We start from the raw sequence: 22533 nt of genomic DNA, 5'->3' as shown, positions 1-22533 counted from the left end.
CCCTCCCTTTCCCTTCCCTTCCCTCCCTTCCCTTCCCTTCCCTTCCCTTCCCTTCCCCTTCCCTTCCCTTCCCTTCCCTTCCCTTCCCTTCCCTTCCCTTCCCTTCCCTTCCCTTCCCTTCCCTTCCCTTCCCTTCCCTTCCCTTCCCTTCCCTTCCTTCCCTTCCCTTCCCTTCCCTTCCCTTCCCTTCCCTTCCCTTCCCTTCCCTTCCCTTCCCTTCCCTTCCCTTCCCTTCCCTTTCCCTTCCCTTCCCTTCCCTTCCCTTCCCTTCCCTTCCCTTCCCTTCCCTTCCCTTCCCTTCCCTTTCCCTTCCCTTCCCTTCCCTTCCCTTCCCTTCCCTTCCCTTCCCTTCCCTTCCCTTCCCTTCTCCCTTCCTTCCCTTCCCTTCCCTTCCCTTCCCTTCCCTTCCCTCCTTCCCTTCCCTTCCCTTCCCTTCCCTTCCCTTCCCTTCCCTTCCCTTCCCTTCCCTTCCCTTCCCTTCCCTTCCCTTCCCTTCCCTTCCCTTCCCTTCCCCTTCCCTTCCCTTCCCTTCCCTTCTTTTCCCTTCCCTTCCCTTCCCTTTCCGCTCCTTCCCTTCCCCCACCTTCCCTTCCCTTCCCCCGCCTGCCCTTCCCTTCCCCTCCCTTCCCTTCCCTTCCCTTCCCTTCCCTTCCCTTCCCTTCCCTTTCCTTCCCTTCCCTTCCCTTCCCTTCCCTTCCCTTCCCTTCCCTTCCCTTCCCTTCCCTTCCCTTCCCTTCCCTTCCCCTCCCTTCCCTTCCCTTCCCTTCCCCTCCCTTCCCCTCCCCTCCCCTCCCTCCCTCTCCCTTCCCCTCCCCCCCCCTCCCCTCCCTTCCCTTCCCTTCCTTCCCGCGCCTTCCCTTCCCTTCCCTTCCCGCGCCTTCCCTTCCCGCGCCTTCCCTTCCCGCGCTTTCCCGCGCCTTCCCGCGCCTTCCCTTCCCTTCCCTTCCCTTCCCTTCCCTTCCCTTCCCTTCCCTTCCCTTCCCTTCCCTTCCCTTCCCTTCCCTTCCCTTCCCTTCCCGCGCCTTCCCTTCCCTTCCCGCGCCTTCCCTTCCCTTCCCTTCCCTTCCCTTCCCTTCCCTTCCCTTCCCTTCCCTTCCCTTCCCGCGCCTTCCCTTCCCGCGCCTTCCCTTCCCTTCCCGCGCCTTCCCTTCCCTTCCCTTCCCTTCCCTTCCCTTCCCTTCCCTTCCCTTCCCTTCCCTTCCCTTCCCTTCCCTTCCCTTCCCTTCCCTTCCCTTCCCTTCCCTTCCCTTCCCTTCCCTTCCCGCGCCTTCCCGCGCCTTCCCGCGCCTTCCCTTCCCTTCCCGCGCCTTCCCTTCCCTTCCCTTCCCTTCCCTTCCCTTCCCTTCCCTTCCCTTCCCTTCCCTTCCCTTCCCTTCCCTTCCCTTCCCTTCCCTTCCCTTCCCTTCCCTTCCCTTCCCTTCCCTTCCCTTCCCTTCCCTTCCCTTCCCTTCCCGCGCCTTCCCTTCCCTTCCCTTCCCTTCCCTTCCCTTCCCTTCCCTTCCCGCGCCTTCCCGCGCCTTCCCGCGCCTTCCCGCGCCTTCCCTTCCCGCGCCTTCCCTTCCCTTCCCGCGCCTTCCCTTCCCTTCCCGCGCCCTTCCCTTCCCGCGCCTTCCCTCCTTCCCTTCCCTTCCCTTCCCTTCCCTTCCCTTCCCTTCCCTTCCCTTCCCTTCCCTTCCCTTCCCTTCCCTTCCCTTCCCGCGCCTTCCCTTCCCTTCCCTTCCCTTCCCTTCCCTTCCCTTCCCTTCCCTTCCCTTCCCTTCCCTTCCCTTCCCCTCCCTTCCCTTCCCTTCCCTTCCCCTTCCCTTCCCTTCCCTTCCCTTCCCTTCCCTTCCCGCACTTTCCCTTCCCTTCCCTTCCCTTCCCTTCCCTTCCCTTCCCTTCCCTTCCCTTCCCTTCCCTTCCCTTCCCTTCCCTTCCCTTCCCTTCCCTTCCCTTCCCTTCCCTTCCCTTCCCTTCCCTTCCCTTCCCTTCCCTTCCCTTCCCGCACCTTCCCTTCCCCCCCCTTCCCTTCCCTTCCCGCGCCTTCCCTTCCCGCGCCTTCCCTTCCCTTCCCGCGCCTTCCCTTCCCTTCCCTTCCCTTCCCTTCCCTTCCCTTCCCTTCCCTTCCCTTCCCTTCCCTTCCCTTCCCCTCCCCTCCCTTCCCTTCCCTTCCCTCCCCTTCCCTTCCCTTCCCTTTCCCTTCCCTTCCCTTCCCTTCCCTTCCCTTCCCTTCCCTTCCCTTCCCTTCCCTTCCCTTCCCTTCCCTTCCCTTCCCTTCCCTTCCCTTCCCTTCCCTTCCCTTCCCTTCCCTTCCCGCGCCTTCCCTTCCCGCGCCTTCCCTTTCCCGCGCCTTCCCTGCGCCTTCCCTCGCCGCCTTCCCTTCCCTTCCCTTCCCTTCCCTTCCCTTCCCTTCCCTTCCCTTCCCTTCCCTTCCCTTCCCTTCCCTTCCCTTCCTTCCCTTCCCTTCCCTTCCCTTCCCTTCCCTTCCCTTCCCTTCCCTTCCCTTCCCTTCCCTTCCCTTCCCTTCCCTTCCCTTCCCTTCCCTTCCCTTCCCTTCCCTTCCCTTCCCGCACCTTCCCGCACCTTCCCGCGCCTTCCCTCCCCCTCCCGCGCCTTCCCTTCCCCTCCCTTCCCTCTCCGCCCCTTCCCCTCCCTTCCCGCGCCTTTCCTTCCCTTCCCGCGCCTTCCCTTCCCGCGCCTTCCCTTCCCTTCCCTTCCCTTCCCTTCCCTTCCCTTCCCTTCCCTTCCCTTCCCTTCCCTTCCCTTCCCTTCCCTTCCCTTCCCTTCCCTTCCCTTCCCTTCCCTTCCCTTCCCTTCCCTTCCCCGCACCTTCCCTTCCCTTCCCGCACCTTCCCTTCCCTTCCCTTCCCTTCCCTTCCCTTCCCGCACCTTCCCCTTCCCTTCCCGCACCTTCCCGCACCTTCCCGCACCTTCCCGCACCTTCCCGCACCTTCCCGCACCTTCCCGTCCCTGTCAGTCCCATTCTATCTCCATTCCATCCCATCCACCTCATCCCGTTTGATCCAATTTCATTCCCTGTCCATCTCATTTCCTCTCATCCTCTCTCATCCCAGTTCCATCCCATCCCAAATTATCCCGATTCCTTCCCATCCCAATCCTATTCCATCCATTTATCTCATCCTGTTTCATCCCAGTCTGATCCCAGTCTGATCCCAGTCTGATCCCATCCAATCCCATCCCAATCCCAATCCCATTCCCAGGTCACCACCCAGCCTGGGAACATCCAGCCCCGTCCTTCCCGTCCCCATCCCAACCTCCGTGTCCCTTCCCGCTGGGACAGGGGACAGGGAACGGCCACATCCCATCGGGACACGGCAAACGCCACCGGTTCCGGCCCCAGAGAGCACCGGGATTGTCCCCCGGGAATGCCGGGGGGACAGTGCGGGGACAAGGGAGGGACAGAGGGGACAATGTCACCCCCGGGGGGACAGCGCGGGGACACGGGAGGGACAGAGGGGACAATGTCACCCCCGGGGGAGGGCTGCTCCAGCTGCGGGAACGCTTAAAAACCCTGGATCCACATTCCCAGAAATCTGGGATCCACATTCCCAGGGATCCCCAGAGCCCCCCCGGCCGTGTCCTTGTCACCGGCGCCGTGACGTCACACCCGGCTTGTCCCCAAGGGAGGGGACACCAGGGCCCGGTTTGTCCCCTGCCATTCCCACATGGGCCGGAAATTCCAGCTTTTCCCGAAAAAGCCACTCTGGTCCCCAGAGCCACCCCTGGGCGTGTCCCCGTGCCTGGGGATGTCACCTGAGGTGGGGAGGGACACACGGGGGGATGTCACTGTCACCTCCCAGCGCCGGGCGCGGATTTGCTCCGGGATTACAAAAACAACGGGATTTGGGAAGGGATTAAATCCCGGCGGCCACCGCGTCCCCAGAATGTCCCCAGGGTGTCCCCACTCTGTTATCCCCATGGTGCTGTCCCCCCCCTCCCCCCCGATGTCCCCTCTGCCACTCTGCTGTCCCCACGGTGTCCCTACACTGTCCCCACCCTGCTGTCCCCTCTCTGGTGTCCCCACAGTGTCCCTGCCCTGATGTCCTCGCGCCAATGTCCCCCACAGTGTCCCCATCGTGTCCCCACACTGCCACCTCTACCCTCATGTCCTCACCCTGCTGTGCCCAGTGATGTCCCCATAGTGCCATCCCCCTTTTGTCCCCACTGTGTCCCCACCGCTGTTCCTACAGGGTCCCCACCTTGTCCCCACTGCTGTCCCCTCCCCACTGTCCCCACAGCGTCCCTGCCGTGTCCCCGCCGTGTCCCCTCTGTCCCCACTGCTGTCCCCTCCCCCCTGTCCCCATCGTGTCCCCAGTGTCCCCACCGTGTCCCCCACACGGTCCTCCCCATTGTCCCCGCCGTGTCCCCGCTGTCCCCTCCCTGCTGTCCCCTCCCTGCTGTCCCCGCTGTCCCCACAGTGTCACCATCGTGTCCCCACCGTGTCCCCTCTGTTCCCATTGTCCCCAGTGTCTCCACCGTGTCCCCGCCGTGTTCCCTCTGTCCCTGTTGTTCCCTCTGTCCCCGCCGTGTCCCAACCGTACCCCCACTGTCCCCATTGTCCCCATTGTCCCCTCTGTCCCCGCCGTGTCCCCTCTGTCCCCACGGTGTCCCCTCTGTCCCCTCACTGCCAGCCAGGATCCAACACTTTAATACCCAGCGCCGGAGCCGCGCCGGGCACTGGGCGAACTGGGACGCGCTGGGAGCCACTGGGAGCCCCCAGGCTGTCCCCGAGCTGTCCCCAGGCTGTCCCCGGGCCGTCCCCCGGTGCCACCGCGGTGTCGCTGCTGTCGCTGTCGCCTGTCAGCGGCGGTGGCCCTGCAGCTGCTGCAGCCGCCGGCTCAGGTCGTCGATGCGGAGATTTTTGAGGAGCAGGAGCTGCTCCAGCCGCCCCACCTTGGCTTGCAGGATCTGCCATTCCCGAGGGATTTGGGGGCTCAAATCCCAAATCCCCGAATCCCAAATCCCCGAATCCCAAATATCCTCAAACCCTCAAACCCATTCCCGCCGCAGGGAATGTGAGGAAAGGGAATTTTGGCTTTTTTTTTTCCTCCCAGATTGGGGAAAACTGAGGCGGGCGAGGATTTGGGGTTCCGATCTCAGCCCCTTTTCCCAAAAAAAAATGGGAATTCCGGATATCCCGCTGTTCCCATCCCACAGAATCCCGGCGCTTGCCAGAATTTATATCTGCGGTGGGAAAATCACGGATTTCAGGGAAAAATTGGAAAGACGGGGGAAAGCTGGGAAAGGGGGGCAGGGAAAAATTCCGGGAAGGGGGAATTGGGAAAAACCGGGAAAAGTCGGATGGGGGGACAGGGAAAAGCCGGGAAGGAGGACAAGGAAAAGCCGGGAAAAGTCGGGAAGGGGAGAAAGGGAAAAAGCCGGGAAGGAGGACAGGGATAATTTTAGGGAAGGAGGAACCGAGAAAAGCCGGGATAGGGGGACAGGGAAAATCCAGGAAAAGTCGGGAAAAGTCGGGAAAGGGGGAAAGGGAAAAGCCGGGAAAAGTCGAGAAAGGGAGAAAGGGAGAAAAGGAAAGCCGGGAATGAGGGACAGGGAAAATCCGGGAAAAGCCAGGAAAGGGGGAAAGGGAAACACCGGGAAAAACCGGGATATGGATAACAGGGAAAAGCCGGGAAGGAGGACAGGGATAATTTTAGGGAAGGAGGAACCGAGAAAAGTCGGGATAGGGGGACGGGGAAAAGCCGGGAAAAGTCGAGAAGGGGAGAACGGGAAAGCCGGGAAAGGAGGGACAGGGAAAAGCCGGGAAAAGCAGGGAAAGGGGGAAAGGGAAAGGCCAGGAAAGGGGGAAAGGGAAAAACCGGGAAAAGCAGGGTAGGGGGAACAGGGAAAAGCCGGGAAGGAGGACAGGGATAATTTTAGGGAAGGAGGAACCGAGGAAAGCCGGGAGAAACCGGGAAAAGCCGGGAAAAGTCGAGAAGGGGAGAATGGGAAAGCCGGGATAGGGGGAACAGGGAAAAGTCGGGAAGGGGAGAAGGGGAAAGCCCGGAAAGGGGGAAAGGGAAAAACCGGGAAAAGCCGGGAAAGGTGGAACAGGGAAAAGCCGGGAGGGAGGACAGGGATAATTTTAGGGAAGCAGGAACCGAAGAAAGCCGGGAGAAGCCGGGAAAAGCCGGGAAGAAGGGCGGGGGGACGGGACAGTGTCGCGTGTGTCCCCCTGGGATGTCCCCGCGCATCCAGGATCGCTCCCGGCACCGGGATTTGGGATGGGCTCACCTGGATCGTGTCCCGCGCCAGCTGCAGCGCCTGCTCGCGCTCGGCCAGCTGCTGTCGCATGTCCCCAGGGCCAGCCCCGGCCGGGAATGTCACCGCCCTGGCACGGGGACAGCGCCCTGGGGACAGGCACTGACCCCCTCCTGCGGGCCCCCCAAATCCCGGCCCCCGATCCCATGGGAATGTCCCGATCTCCACGGGGACACCCGGGGACACCGCAGTGACTCCCCCAAAGCTCAGAGTGACCCCCCGAGGCACCTCCCAGGGACCCCCAAACCCCACAGGGACCCCCTGACCCACACAAGGACCCCAAACCCCACACAAGGACCCCAAACCCCACACAAGGACCCCCAAATCCCCAGACCTTCCTCAGTGACCCCCAAACCCCTCAGTGACCCCCCCAAACCCCACAGAGACCCCCTAACCCCACACAGGGACCCTCAGACCCCCATCGGGACCTCCAAAACGCTTTCAGTGACTCCCTGACCCCCACACCCCCATAGGGACCCCCAAAACCCACACGAGGACCCCCAAACCCCACACAAGGACCCCCAGACCTTCCTCAGTGACCCCACAAACCCCACAGAGACCCCCCCAAACCCCACACAAGAACCCCCAGACACTGATGAGGTCCCCCCAAACCCCTCAGTGACCCCCACCCAAACCCCACAGGGAGCCCCTGACCCACACAAGGACCCCTAAACCCCACACAAGGACCCCCAGACCCTCATGAGGTCCCCCCAAACCCCTCAGTGACCCCCCCCAACCGCCTCAATGACCCCCCTCCAAACCCCACAAGGGCCCCAGACCCTCATGAAGAGCCCCCGAACCCCTCAATGACCCCCACAAGTGCCCCAGACCCCCCCCAATGATCCCCTGATCACCGCAGTGACCCCCAAACCTCCACCAGAACCCCCCAAACCCCCTCAGTGACCCCAAAAAAGACCCCCCGACCCCAAGAGGGTCCCGTCCCCTGCCCAGCCCTCACCTGGCAGTGCCCTCCTGGCTGCAGCCCCTTCCCAAATCGCTCTGGACCTTGGGATGGCCTGGAAAATCCCACAGGGATGGATGGGGTCACCTGCCCGGACACAGCGGTCCCCTCCCAGAGACCCCAAAAATCCCAGTGGGGGATTTTGGGGATCCTATTCCCCCCCATCCTTACCTGTGTCCAGGTATCCGCCCTCCTCCCGCGCTGCCGGCTCTGCTGGGGGCTGAGAGGAGAGGCAGGAAAAGTGGGAAAGGCAGGAAAAGCCCTGGAACACCTGGAATACCTGGGACACCCTCCTGCCAACAGCCCCAGGCGGATCCTTGGGCACTCCCGGGGATCCAGGGACAGCAAATCTGGGAATTGCAGCCCAGGCAGGAATTCCTTGCCAAGATCCCAGCCCAATCTCCCCTTTCCCAGTGGAAGCCATTCCCTGGCTCCTGTCCCTGCAGCCCTTGGCCCCAGTCCCTCTCCAGCTCTCCTGGAGCCCCTGCAGGGACTCTCAGCATTCCCTGCATTTTGCCCTTCTCCAGGGGAACATTCCCAGCTCTCCCAGCTCTGCTCCAGAGCAGAATCCTGGAATGATTTTTGTTGGGAACACCCTCAAATCCCATCCAGGGATTCCCTAATCCCGCCTTGCTCTAAGCCCCAATGTCCAACCTTTCCTGGGACACTTCCATTCCCTGGGAATTCCCCATTCCCGGGATTTCCTCACCTGCCCGGCCCCTTCCTTCCTCTGCCTCTGCCTCTCCTGGATTTTCTCCCGCAGGAGCTGCAGGAGCTGCTCGGCCATTCCCGGCCGGCTCCGCACCAGCTGCTGGATCATCTCCTCCGGGACGCGCAAATTCAGCTTACTCAGCACTTTCCTAAAATTTGGGATGGATGGAACAGCCCTGGGAGGTGACAGAGGGACCCGGGGGGACACAGGGGGACATGGGGGGGGACACGATGGGACACGGGGTGGACACCAATCCCCACCCGCAGCACTCCGGGGTGGCTCTGTGGGCACACGGGTTGTGGCAAACGAGGGGGGACACCCCCCCCAGGCCGGGTGGGGACACTCTGGGGACACCCCGGGAGGTCACACGGGTCCCCCTACCTGTTGAGGTGGCCCCAGTTGGCGACTTTCTGCGCCGTGGAGCTCGTGGGCACAAAGCTGTGCAGCTCCACCAGGGAGGGGAAGAAGAACTTCACCACCTCGGCCGCCAGCACTGCGGGGACAGCGGGGACACGCTGGGGGTGGCACCACCGGGGACAGCCTGTCCTGGCCACCCCGCCGTGTCCCCCCTGAGGCCAACCCCCGTCGCTGAAGTCGCGGGCGATGTTCCTGCGCGGCCGCGACAGCGGCACCGTGTCCAGCCAGCGGTACAGGGACACCAGCGACGTGTCCGGGCTCGGGCCCGGCCCCTCGGCCGCCATCAGGGCCCGGCCACAGCGTCGTTGCTGCCATGGCAACGGGGGGAGGGGCTTAATGGGAGCGTCGTTGCTGCCATGGCAACGGGGGGAGGGGCTTAATGGGAGCGTCGCGGTGCCATGGCAATGGGGGTGGGGATTCATGGGAGCGTCGCGGTGCCATGGCAACGGGGGCGGGGCTTCATAGGAGCATCGAGGTGCCATGGCAACGGGGTGGAGCTTAATGGGAGCGTCGATGCTGCCATGGCAACGGGGGCGGGACTTAATGGGAGCGTCGCGGTTCCGTGGCAACGGGGGCGGAGCTTAATGGGAGCGTCTCAGAGCCTTGGCAACGGAGGCGGGGCTTAATGGGAGCGTCGCAGTGCCATGGCAACTGGGCAGGGCTTCATGAGAACGTCTCGGTGCCATGGCAACGGGGGGCAGGACTTCATAGGAGCGTCGAGGTGCCATGGCAACGGGGCGGGGCGTAATGGGAGCATTGCTGCTGCCATGGCAATGGGGGCGGGGCTTAGTGAGAGCATCACTGTTGCCATGGCAATGGGGCGGGGCTTAATGAGAGCATCGCTATTGCCATGACAATGGGGCGGGGTCTCATGGGAGTGTCATGGTGCCATGTCAATGGGGCGGGGCTTAATTGGAGCATCATGGTGCCATGGCAACAGGGGAATGGCTTCATGGAAGCATTATGGTGCCATGGCAATGGGGGAGGGGATTCATGGGAGGGTCATGGTGCCATGGCAACAGGGGCGGGGCTTAATGAGAGCATCGCTGCTGCCATGGCAAAGGGGGTGGGGCTTCAGTGAGCATTTTGGTTTCATGGCAACGGTGGTGTGGCTCAAAGGGATAATCCCATTGCCATGGCAATGGAGGCGGGGCTTATCAGAAGGGTCACAGTGCCATGGCAATGGGGGCAGGGCCTGCAGAGAGCATCCTGTTACCATGGAAACGGGGGATGGGATATGGGTACTGGGATGGGATATGGACACTGGGGTTGGATATGGACACCAGGGATGGGATATGGACACCGGGATGGGATATGGACACTGGGGTTGGATATGGACACCAGGGGTGGGATATGGACACCATGGATAGGATATGGACACCAGGGGTGGGATATGGACACTGGGATGGAATATGGAGACCATGGATGGGATATAGACACCAGGGGTGGGATATGGACACTGGGATGGGATATGGACACTGGGGTGGGATATGGACACTGGGGTGGGATATGGACACTGGGGTGGGATATGGACACTGGGGTGGGATTTGGACACCAGGGGTGGGATATGGACACTGGGCTGGAATATGGAGACCATGGATGGGATATGGACACCATGGATGGGATAAGGACACCATGGAGTGATATGGACATTGGGATGGGATATGGACACTGGGATGGGATATGGATGGACACCATGGAGGGATATGGACACCATGGATGGGATATGGACACCAGGATGGGATATGGACAGCTGGGATGGGATATGGACACCATGGATGGGATATGGACACCAGAGTGAGATATGGACACCAGAGTGGGATATGGACACCAGAATGGGATATGGACACCAGAATGGGATATGGACACCAGAGTGGGATATGGACACCAGAGTGGGATATGGGCAGAACCACAACCTCAGGAGGTGACAGTGACACCCCCAGACCAACAGCTGGTCCTTATGGGGGTGACACAGCCCCCTCCAGCCGGGAGATCCGCCCTTCACCTGCACTTCCGGGGCATTCTCAGCTGCCACCCCCTCCTTGTCCCTTCCCCCAGCCATGTCCCCACCCTGCCCAATCCATGTCCCCAAAATCCCTCCTCAAACGCTCCCCGCTGCTCCCCCCCCTCCTTCCCGCGCTTTAAGCCACGCCCCATTCAATGACCCCACCTCTTGAACTTATTTCCGCCTCCAATTGGCTGCACCTCCCGTCAATCATCTGGCTCCGCCCAACTTCTTTTTGCCCACTCATCGAGTACTTCCGTATTATCTCTGGCTCCACCTTCCGCTCTCTTTTATTGGCTGAAGCTCCCGCCAATCATCATTCTGGCCAATCAGCTGCCGCTCCTCTATGGCCCCCGCCCACCAGGCTCTCCCATTGGCTGATTCCGCGTTTGTTTTGAATATAAATCTCATTTTGTCCGGCCCTTTGCTTTATTTTTTCCCACATTTCCCCCCTTTCCTTTCCTCTTTGTAAATTCCCTTTTCCCCCCCTTTTTTCCACCCCCTTTTTTCCCACTTTTATTTCCATTTCCCGCCCTTTTTTCACCTCTCTTTCCCCATCCTTTTCAATTCTCCTTTTCCTCCTCTGCCCCATTTTTATTCCCTTTTTCCCCCTTTTTTCCTACTTTTAATTAATTTTCCTCATATTTCCCCCTTTTTAATTCTATTTTTTCTCCCCTTTTCCCCCTTTTTATTCTTTTTTTCACTGCCGGAAACCTCCAAAGCCAGAAAATCCTTTAAATCCCCTTTTTGTGGGCTTCTTTTTTTTTTTTCTGGGGTGGGGGTTTGTTGATTATTTGGGTTTGTTTGGGGGATTTTGGCTTTTTGGTTGTATTTTGGATTTTTGGAGGGGTTTTGTGCGTAGTTTGAATTTTTTTGGGTTTTTTTTTAGGTATTTTTTGTTTTTTTCAGTTTGTTTCGTTTGTTTTTGGGGGTTTATGGTTTTTTAGGGGGTGTTGTGGATTTTTTAGGGTTTTTTTGGTATTTTTGTGGTGGTTTTGTTTTGGTTTTTTGGAGGGGTTGGGATTTTTTTGGTTTTGTTTGGGTTTTTGGGGTTTTTTTTGGTTTTTGGGGGGTTGGGTTGTTTTTGGGGGTCATTTTGAGACTTATTTGGGCTTGTTTTGGGTTCTGGTTTTTTTGAGGCGATTGCTTTTGGATTTTTGTGGGTTTTTTCTGTATTTTGGGGGTATTTTGGGGTTTATTTGGGGTTATTTTGATCTTATTCGGGTTTTCTGGGTATTTTATATATTTTTTTTTGGGTGTTTATTTTCGGTTGTTTTGGGTTTATTTGGGATTGCTTTGTTTTTTTTTTTTTTTTGGGGTGGGCATTATTTGAGGATTATTTTGGGATTATTTGGGTTTATTCTGGGGGTTTTTGGGTTGCGTTTTTTGGCCTTTTGTGCTCTTTAAAGCAATTTATTCTCTGCTCAGCTGTGATTAATTCAAGGGGGGCGTCCCCAAATGTCCCTGGGGGGGGGGATGGGGACCCCAAAATGGCCCCGGGAGGGGGGGATGGGGCACTTTAATCAGGAATTTGGGGTGTGGGTGGGGAGGGTGACACCAGGATGGGGGACCTGGATTGGGGTTGGGGACACCTTGGATTGGGATGATCCCACTGGATATGGGGGATGAGATCCCTAAATAGGGGGATTGATCCCTCTGGTTTTGGGGGATTGATCCCTCTGGTTTTGGGGGATTGATCCCTCCGGTTTTGGGGGATGATCCCACTGGATATGGGGATGAGATCCCACTGGTTTTGGGGGATGATCCCTCTGGATATGGGGATGAGATCCCATGGGTTTTGGGGAATGATTCCGTTGGTTTTGGGGAATAATTCCACGGGATAAGGGGGATGAGATCCCTAAAAAAGGGGGGATGATCCCTCTGGTTTTGGGGGATCGATCCCTCTGGATTGGTGAATTGATCCCTGTGGTTTTGGGGGATTAATCCCTCTGGATATGGGGATGAGATCCTGTTGGTTTTGGGGGATGATCCCACGGGATAAGGGGGATGAGATCCTTAAATAAGGGGGGATGACCCCTCTGGATTGGTGAATTGATCCCACTGGTTTTGGGGGATGAATTCCCTAAATAGGGGGAATGAGATCCCAGAATAGGGGGGATTGATCCCACTGGTTTTGGGGGATGATCCCACTGGATAAGACCCCTAAATGGGGGGAGGTGATCCCTCTGGATAATGGGGATCATTCCATTGGATTGGGGGGGTCAGACCCTTGGACAGGGGGAGATGAACCCTTTGGATAAGAGGGATGATCCCACGGGATGGAAGGGATCATCCCACTGCTTTGGGACGATCTGAGCCCCCTGGATCCAGGAATCCTTCGGGATCAGTGGGATCACCTCACTATTTCCAGAGTCTCCCAACCCCCTCCCTGGGGAGAGCTCTCTGGGGACCCCGAGGGGACACCGAGGGGACATCAGGGGACACCGAGGGAACACCGAGGGGACATCAGGGCACATTGAGGGGACATCAGGGGACCCCGAGGGGGACATCAGGGCACCCCGAGGGGACATCAGGGGATCCCAAGGGGACATCAGGGGACACCGAGAGGACCCCGAGGGGACATCAGGGCACCCCGAGGGGACATCAGGGGATCCCGAGGGGACATCAGGGTACACTGAGGGGACATCAGAGGACACCGAGGGGACATCAAGGCACCGCAAGGGGACATCAGGGGACCCCGAGGGGACATCAGGGGATGCTGAGCTCCCTCTGGCACACCCAGGGGAAGCTGAAGTTGCAGTTGTGGTCGTTCCAGAGCCCCGCGCCCACCGGGTGGATCTGGGCGCAGCTCTCCCCTCCCCAGCGGCCGTGGTCGGTGCTGTCCGGCTGGCCCGGAGCCCAGAAACTGCCCAGAACCGCGTTGGGGACAGCGCTCAGCGCTCGGGGACAGCGCTGTCCCCAAGTGTCCCCCGCTGTCCCCACCCCGCTCACCTGCGCTCCGGGGAATAGGGGGTCCCGTCCGCCCAGCGCCAGGAGCCCCCCGGGCCCGTGGCCGCCAGCCCGATCCAGTAGGTGCCACCACGGGCCTCGCGGGCCAGGTAGGCCTGGGGACAGGGGAGGGGACACGGGGACAGGTGAGAGGGGACCTGGGGACAGGTGAGAGGGGACACGGGGACAGGTGAGAGGGGACCTGGGGACAGGTGAGAGGGGACCTGGGGACAGGTGAGAGGGGACATGGGGACAGGTGAGAGGGGACCTGGGGACAGGTGAGAGGGGACCTGGGGACAGGGGAGAGGGGACACGGGGACAGGTGAGAGGGGACATGGGGACAGGGGAGGAGACACGGGGACAGGTGAGGGGACATGGGGACGGGGGGGGGACATGGGGACAGGTGAGAGGGGACCTGGGGACAGGGGAGGGGACACAGAGACAGGTGAGAGGGGTCACCAGGTCAGGGGAGGGGGGACACGGGCACAGGAGAGGGGAGAGGGGACAGGTGAGGGGACACCGGGACATGGGGACAGGTGAGAGGGGTCCTGGGGACACAGGGAGAGGTGATGGGACAGGGGAGGGGGGACATGGGGACAGGAGAGGCGCCACAGGGGCAGAGGACAAAGGGGACAGGTGAGGGGACACGGGGAGGGAAGGGCAGGAGGATGTGCAGGTAGGAGGGGACGGGGGACAAGGGTTGGGGACAATCACGGCCAGGTAAAGGAGCACAGGCTGGGGTTGGGGACAGGAGCTGTGAGCAGGATTTGGGGACAGGATTTGAGGACAAGATTTAGGGACAGGACAGGATTTGGGGACAGGACAGGAGCTGTGAGCAGGATTTGAGGACAAGATTTAGGGACAGGACAGGATTTGGGGACAAGGGCCATTCATGGGATTTGGGGACAGGATTTGGGGACAGGACAGGATTTGGGGGCAGGAGAGGATCTGGGGATGGGGTTGTGCACAGGATTTGGGGTCAGGATTTGGGGACAGGATTTGGGGACAGTACAGGATTTGGGGTCAGGATTTGGGGCCAGGCCCATAAAGGTGCTCAGGCAGTCGCTGCTCAGGAGGGAGGGGACAGGACAGGACAGGAGTGGCCGTGGCTGTGCCCAGCCTCACCTGCTCCTCGGCGTTGGTGACAGAGGCCAGGTGCGCGTGTGTCACCGCGCAGGCGGCCTCGGCCGCGGCCCAGGGCTGCCGCTGGCCCGAGAACAGGTAAATCTTACCCCGGTAGTAGCGCCAGCCCAGCGCCAGCTCCTGCAGCCACCGGCCTGCGTGGGGACACGGGACACCCCTGTCACTGCCCTTGTCACCTCCCTGAGCCCAGCATCGTGTCACACCCCCCCCCCGTCACACCCTTGCCACACCCCCCTGCCACACCCCCCTGTCACACCCCCCTGTCACACCCCACTTGTCACACCCCTGCCACACCCGTGTCACCTCCCCGTGTCACCTCCCCGTGTCACCCACCGAGCCGGTCCTGCCGCCGCTGTGCCGCTGAGGGGCTGTCACCTGTGGGGACACGGGGACAGGGACAAGGGTTGGGGACAGGGAGAGGGGACAGGGATTGGGGACAGGGGATGGGAACAGGGTGTGGGAACAGGGATGAGATGTGGGGACAGGGAACAGGGGTTGGGGACAGGATTTGGGGGACAGGGATTGGGGACAGGGAATGGGAACAGGGGTTGGGGACAGGGACAAGGTCTGGGGACAGGGACAAGGGACAGCAGGTAAGGACAGGGACAGGATATGGGGACAGCGTAGGGACAGGGACTGTGGGCTGGGGACAATTTGGGGACAGGGACTGTGGGCAGGGGCTGTGCACAGAATTTGGGGACAAGACAGGATTTGGGGACAGGACAGGATTTGGGGACAGGACAGGAGCTGTGCCCAGGATTTGGGGACAGGCCAGGATTTGGGGACAGGCCAGGATTTGGGGACAGGACAGGATTTGGTGACAGGAGCTGTGCCCGGGGCCAGCGGGTGCAGAACGGGGGCTGCAGGCAGGGTCTGGGGACAGGGACCAGTGACAGGTTGGGGACAGGGCCAGTGCCGGGGGTCGCTCACCGTCACTGTCGGGTCCCAGGGGGTCGGTGGCCGCTGCCAGCTCTGCCCGTGCCGCCCGCAGCTCCCCCCGGCCCTGCACGTCTTGGGGAGGGGGGACAGGGCCCGTGACAGGACCCCCGACCCTGCCCATGTCACTGTCCCCTCCTCACCCTGCCCATGTCACTGTCCCCTCCTGACCCTGCCCGTGTCACTGTCCCCTCCTCACCCTGTCCGAGGTCCCTGTCCCCTCCTGACCCTGTCCGAGGTCCCTGCCCCCTGCCCGGGGACCCCCGACCACTCCCCGCCTGTTCCCGGAGCCCCCTGCCCGCTCCATTCCCAGCCCCCTCCCCATCCCGCTCCCCGCTCCCAGACCATTCCCAGCCCCCTCCCCACTTCCCGTCTCTCTCCCAAACCCCCTCCCCGCTCCCAGCTCTTTTCCCAGCCCCTCCCCCGCCCTTTCCCAGCTCCCTCCCAAGCCCCCAGCCCCTCTCCTGCCCACGCCCAGTCCCATTGCCACCCCCCTCCCCAGTTCCTCTCCCAGCTCCCAGCCCCTTTCCCAAACCCCAATCCCACTCCCAGCCCCTTTCCCAAACCCCAATCCCACTCCCAGCCCCTTTCCCAAACCCCAATCCCACTCCCAGCCCCTTTCCCAAACCCCAATCCCACTCCCAGCCCCTTTCCCAAACCCCAATCCCACTCCCAGCCCCTTTCCTAACCCCGCCCAAGCCCCCAGTCCTACTCCCAGTTATTCTCCGAAACCCCAATCCCACTCCCAACCCCTCCCAAGCCCCCAGCCCCATTCCCAGTTATTCTCCCAAACCTCAATCCCCCTCCCAGCCCCTTCCCCAAACCCCAATCCCTCTCCCAACCCCTCTCCAACCCCTCCCAAGCCCCCCAAATCCCCCTTCCATCCCTTTTCCCAACCCCTCTCCCACTCCCTGACCTTTCCAGCCCCTCTTCCACCCCTTCCCCATCCCTGTCCCCGCCGCTGTCACCGCTGTCGCCACTCACAGAGGGTGCCCAGCGCCGCCAGCGCCACCGCCAGCAGCAGCAGCGCGGCCGTGCCCAGCGCCCGGCGACACCCGGGACACCGCGGGGACCACGCCGGTGGCGGCGGCAGGGCCGGCCGGGGGTCCCCGCGGGCCCGGGGGGGCGGGTACCGGATCTCCAGGGTCTCGTACAGGTCGGGGGTGTCGGGCATGGCCTTGGGGACACGTCGGGGACAAGGACGGTGGTGCCTCCGCTTCCTGCCCCGTGCCCGCCGGGGAACAGGAACCCCGCTGGTGCCACCCGCCCGGCGTCACGCGTGTCCCCACGCCCCCAGGGGACAGCCAGCCCGACCTGGGGACGCGCAGGGGTGAAGGGACTGGACCCTGCGGCCAGCCCTGACTGTCCCTGTGTGTCCCTGTCCCCATCCTTGTCCCTGATTCTGTGTGTGATCCTGACTCTGTCACTGGTCCCTGTCCCGGTGTCTGTCCCTCTGTGTTCCCGCTCCCTGACTCTGTCCCTGATCCTGTCACTGAACCTGTCCCTATCCTTGTCCCTCTGTCTCTGTCCTTGATCCTGTCGCTGAACCTGTCCCTGTCCCTGACTCTGTCCCTGATCCTGTCACTGAACCTCTCCCTATCCTTGTCCCCATCCCTGTCCCTGATCCTGTCCCCGATCTTGTCCCAGTCCCCAGTCCCGATCCTGTCACTGGACAGGTCCCTATGTGTCCCTGACCCTGTCCCCATCCTTGTCCCTCTGTCTCTGTCCTTGATCCTGTCGCTGAACCTGTCCCTGTCCCTGACTCTGTCCCTGATACTGTCCCTGCTCTTATTTCTGTCCTTGCTCCTGTCCCCATCCTGGTCCATGACTCTGTCCCTGTCCTCGATCCTGTCACTGAACCTGTCCCCTGACTCTCTGTCCCTGTCCCCATCCCTGTCCCCATCCCTGTCCCTGACTCTGTCCCTGCCACTGAACTTGTCCCTGGCTCTGTCCCTGATCCTGACCCTCCCTGTCCCCAGTCCTGTCCCCGATCTTGTCCCCATCCTTGTCCCTTTCCCCAGTCCTGATCCTGTCACTGGACTGGTCCCTGGCTCTGCCCCCAATCCTGTCCCTGACCCTGTCCCTGTGTCCCACAGACTTGTCCCTGTCCCTATTCCTGACCTGGTCCCAGTCCCTTTGTACCCAGCTCCATCCCTGTATCCCTGTATCCTTGTATCCCTGTATCCCTGAGTCCCTATATCCCTGTGTCCCTGTATCCCTGAATCCCTGTAACCCTATATTCCAGAGTCCCTATATCCTTGGATCCCTATATCCCTGTGTCCCTATATCCCTGAATCCCATCCCTATGCCCCTATATCCCTGAATCCCTGTACCCCTGAATCCCTATATCCCTATGTCCCTGAATCCCTATATCCCTGTATCCCTGTATCCCTGTATCCCTATATCCCTGTGTCCCTATATCCCTGTGTCCCTATATCCCTATATCCCTGTATCCCTGTGTCCCTATATCCCTGTGTCCCTATATCCCTATATCCCTGTATCCCTGTATCCCATCCCTATATCCCAGTCCCCACAGTTCCACCCCAAGCCCCCTCTACCCCAATTCGCTTCTCCCACCCTCAGACCCCGAAATCCCAGGGAAACCCCGGAATCCCAGTGGGATCCAACTCCCCGATCCCAACCCCACCCCTGGGAGGGTCCCTCCGGCTTCTTCTGGAATCCCGGGATTCCTCAAATCCCATCAATCCCATTCCCAGGTGGCTCCAAGCCCCATCCAACCTGACCTCGGACACTTCCAGGGATGGGGAATCCGCGTGGCAAACCCAAATTCCTTGGAATTTTTGGGGCGCTGACCTCATCCTGCTCCTCTCTTTTCTCCTTCGGCTTCCCGCTCCTCAAGAAGGTTGGGAATCCCTGGAATGGGCTCTCCCAAAGGGAACATTCCGGCGGCCACACCGATCCCGTGGGAATTCCGGGATCGTTGGGATGAAGCTTTTAATCAACCCCATAATGGTTCCGGTTGGGAAAAAAAAAAAAACCCCAAAACCGCAATTCCGGGCTGGAACTCTCGGATTTTTTACCTTCCCACATGGAATTTCCCATGGATTCAGCTCCTTCTGGATCCAGGGGGGCCTCGGGGGGTGTTGGTGACACCCGGGGGGTGACTCAGGCCGGACGTTCCCCAGTATCCGCAGGAATGGGGAAGGAAATGGGAATTGCGCAAAGCAGGGGGATGGGGATGGGGTGACAGGGACGGGATTTCCCGGGAGGGGATGGATCCGGTGGGATCAGCCTGGGTGTTCCCGGGGGACCCCGAATCCCAAATACCCCAGCCTGGGGAGGATTCGCCCAGTTTGAGGTGAATTTTCCCGTTTTTGGATGAATTTTCCCATTTTTAAGGTGAATTTTCCCATTTTTGGGGTGAATTTTCCCATTTTTAAGGTGAATTTTCCCCTTTTTGAACTGCATTTAACCATTTTTGGATGAATGTTTCCAGTTTGGAGTGAATTTTCCCAGTTTTGGATGAATTTTCCCATTTTTGGGGAGAATTTTCCCATTTTTGGGGTGAATGTTCCCATTTTTGGGGTGAATTTTCCTAGTTTTGGGGTGAATTTTCCCAGTTTGGGATGAATGATCCCATTTATGGGATGAATTTTTCCATTTTTTGATGAATGTTCCCATTTTTGGGGTGAATTCTCCCATTTTTAGACGGATTTTCCCATTTTGGGATGAATGTTCCCATTTTTGGGGTGAATGTTCCCATTTTTGGGGTGAATTTTCCTAGTTTGGGATAAATTTTCCCGATTTTGGGGTGAATGTTCCCATTTTTGAATGAATTTTCCCATTTTTGGGGTGAATTTTCCCAGTTTGGGATGAATGATCCCATTTATGGGATGAATTTTTCCATTTTTTGATGAATGTTCCCATTTTTGGGGTGAATTCTCCCATTTTTAGACGAATTTTCCCATTTTGGGATGAATGTTCCCATTTTTGGGGTGAATGTTCCCATTTTTGGGGTGAATTTTCCTAGTTTGGGATAAATTTTCCCGATTTTGGGGTGAATGTTCCCATTTTTGAATGAATTTTCCCATTTTTGGGGTGAATTTTCCCAGTTTGGGATGAATGATCCCATTTATGGGATGAATTTTTCCATTTTTTGATGAATGTTCCCATTTTTGGATGAATGTTCCCATTTTTGGGGTGAATTTTCCCATTTTGGGGGTGAATTTTCCCATTTTTGGGATGAGTGTTCCCATTTCTGGGGTGAATTTTCCCATTTTTGAATGAATGTTCCCATTTTTAGGGTGAATTTTCCCATTTTTGGATGAATGTTCCGATTTGTGGGGTGAATTTTCCCAGTTTGGGATAAATTTTCCCGATTTTGGGGTGAGTTTTCCGATTTTTGGATGAATTTTCCCATTTTTGGATGCATTTTCCCATTTCTGGGGTGAATTTTCCCAGTTTAGGGTGAATTTTCCCAGTTTTGGGGTGACTGGACCCAGTTTGGGGTGACAGGATCAATTTTTGGGGTGAATTTGCCCAGTTTTTTGGTGACTGGATCCAGGTTTGGGATGAATTTTCCCAGTTTTGGGGTGCCTGGACCCAGTTTGGGGTGACTGGGTCCAATTTTGGGATGAATTTTCCCAGTTTAGGGGGAATTTTCCCAGTTTTGTGGTGTCAGTGCCCAGTTTGGGATGAGTTCACCCAGTTTTGGGGTGAATTTGGCCAGATTGGGTTGACTGGATCCGTTTTTGGGGTGAATTTTCCCATTTTTGGGGTGTCAGTGCCCAGTTTTGGGGTGAATTCTCCCATTTTTGGGCTGAGTGCTCCCATTTTGGGATATCAGTGTCCATTTCTGGGGTGACTTCTCCCAGTTTTGGGGTGTCTGTTCCCAGTTTGGAGGGTTTAAATGTTTATTTTTGGGGTGTCAGTGCCCATTTTTGGGGTTTCAGCGCCGAGATTGGGGTGAATTTGCTCACTTTGGGGTTTCTGTGTCCGTTTTTGGGTGAATTCTCCCATTTTTGGGCTGGCACCTCACAGTATTTGGGGTTTCCGTGCCCATTTTTGGGGTGAATTCTCCCATTTTTGGGCTGTCAGCTCCCAGGGTTTGGGGGTTTCTGTGCCCATTTTGGGGTGAATTCTCCCATTTTTGGGCTGTCAGCTCCCAGGGTTTGGGGTTTCTGTGCCCATTTTGGGGTGAATTCTCCCATTTTGGGGTGAATTCTCCCAGTTTTGAGCTGGCACCTCACAGTGTTTGGGGTTTCTGATCCCAATTTGGGGTTTCTGTGCCCACTTTGGGGTCGCCCCTGCGCGTCCCCTGCTCTCACCGAACGCGGCCGCCGCTGGGCTCTGACGTCACAGCGGGTGTGACGTTGACGTCACCTAGTGGGCGTGGCCCTGACGTCACCACGCGCACAGGGCGCCCCCTACCGGGCCACCTGGGCAATGGCGGGGGGGTCCCCGCGGTCCCCCGGAGGTGACAGGGGACAGGGGAGGGTGGCATTGTCCCCTGGCCCCGCGGGGGGTTTTGGGGTGGCCCTGGGAATGTGGGAAAGGAGCCTCCACCCCATTCCCCATGGGAATCCCGTGGGATAAAGCCGGTCCCCCCACGGTGACCCCAAATCCTTCCCCCAGCCGGATTTGGGGTCCCCTGGTGTCCCCCCCGGTCCCGCTGTCCCCATTTGGGGTCCTGTAGGGCGCAGATCCCAAAGGAGCCCGTCCCGGGGATCCTGGCTGGAATGGGAATGGAGACGGGGAGAGGGAACCCCCGGGATCAGCGCGGGGAGGGGACAGTCCTGGGGGAGGGACGGATGGACACTGGGATGGACAAATGGACACTGGGATGGACACTGGGATGGATAAATGGACACTGGGATGGACAAAGGGAGGGATGGATGGACACTGGGATGGACAATGGGATGAACACTGGGTGGACAAATGGACACTGGGATGGACACTGGGATGGACACTGGGATGGACAAATGGACACTGGGATGGATAAATGGACAATGGATGGACACTGGGATGGGCACTGGGATGGACAAATGGACACTGGGATGGATAAATGGACACTGGGATGGACAAAGGGAGGGATGGATGAACACTGGGATGGACAAATGGACACTGGGATGGACAAAGCAAGGAAGGGATGGAGACTGGGATGGACAAATGGACACTGGGATGGATGAAGGGAGGGATGGACACTGGGATGGATGAATGGATGCTAGGACAGAGAGATGGACAGGGTCATGGATGGATGGACAGTGGGATGGATGGATGGATGGATGGATGATGGATGAATGGATGATGGATGGATGATGGATGATGGATGAATGGATGATGGATGGATGATGGATGGATGGATGGATGATGGATGGATGATGGATGATGGATGGATGATGGATGGATGATGGATGGATGATGGATGGATGGATGATGGATGATGGGTGGATGAAGGATGGATGATGGATGATGGATGGATGATGGATGGATGATGGATGGATGGAGGATTGATGGATGATGGATGGATGGATGATGGATGATGGATGGATGATGGATGGATGATGGAAGATGGATGGATGATGGATGGATGATGGATGATGGATGATGGATGGATGATGGATGGATGGATGATGGATGGATGATGGATGGATGATGGATGGATGGATGGATGATGGATGATGGGTGGATGAAGGATGGATGATGGATGATGGATGGATGATGGATGGATGATGGATGGATGGAGGATTGATGGATGATGGATGATGGATGGATGATGGATGGATGATGGATGGATGATGGATGGATGATGGATGATAGATGATGGATGGATGATGGATGGATGATGGATGGATGATGGATGATGGATGATGGATGGATGATGGATGGATGATGGATGATGGATGATGGATGGATGATGGATGGATGATGGATGGATGATGGATGATGGATGGATGGATGGATGATGGATGGATGGAGGATGGATGGATGGATGGATGGATGGATGATGGATGGATGATGGATGGTGAGATCAGTACAGCTGTTGTTGGATGGGCACCAGGATGGACAAGATCATGATGGGATCTCATCCACCATCTTCATCAGATGGACACTGGGATGGACAGGGACATGGATGGATGGGGATGTGCACAGGTGGACAGTGGGATGGACAGGGACATGGATGGATGG

At 58.7% G+C, this 22533-nt stretch overlaps 2 protein-coding genes across 2 annotated transcripts; both read right to left on the bottom strand.

The window, feature by feature from the left end:
* Nucleotides 1-4800: 4800 nt before the first annotated feature.
* SPEF1 (sperm flagellar and cilia associated 1) lies at nucleotides 4801-8635 on the bottom strand. Its single transcript, XM_088056385.1, has 5 exons — nucleotides 8515-8635; nucleotides 8316-8427; nucleotides 7891-8082; nucleotides 6235-6331; nucleotides 4801-4908 (listed from the first exon to the last, which is right to left on the bottom strand). The coding sequence occupies exons 1-5, from the start codon at nucleotides 8633-8635 to the stop codon at nucleotides 4801-4803; spliced, it is 630 nt and encodes a 209-aa protein (XP_087912511.1).
* Nucleotides 8636-11818: 3183 nt separating this feature from the next.
* LOC106627985 (C-type lectin domain family 4 member F-like) lies at nucleotides 11819-16558 on the bottom strand. The gene is made up of 6 exons (XM_014261130.2): nucleotides 16369-16558; nucleotides 15379-15459; nucleotides 14782-14823; nucleotides 14431-14582; nucleotides 13309-13421; nucleotides 11819-13222 (listed from the first exon to the last, which is right to left on the bottom strand). Exons 1-6 carry the CDS (start codon nucleotides 16556-16558, stop codon nucleotides 13066-13068), a joined length of 735 nt encoding a protein of 244 aa, XP_014116605.2. The 3' UTR covers nucleotides 11819-13065.
* Between the last annotated feature and the right edge of the window lie 5975 nt (nucleotides 16559-22533).

This window comes from Pseudopodoces humilis, chromosome 6 (genome assembly GCF_049639895.1).
Source record: "Pseudopodoces humilis isolate 2021_Gansu_Grassland_sample_001 chromosome 6, ASM4963989v1, whole genome shotgun sequence".
Classification (NCBI taxonomy): Eukaryota; Metazoa; Chordata; class Aves; order Passeriformes; family Paridae; genus Pseudopodoces; species Pseudopodoces humilis.
This window is presented reverse-complemented; position numbering and strand designations above follow the sequence as displayed.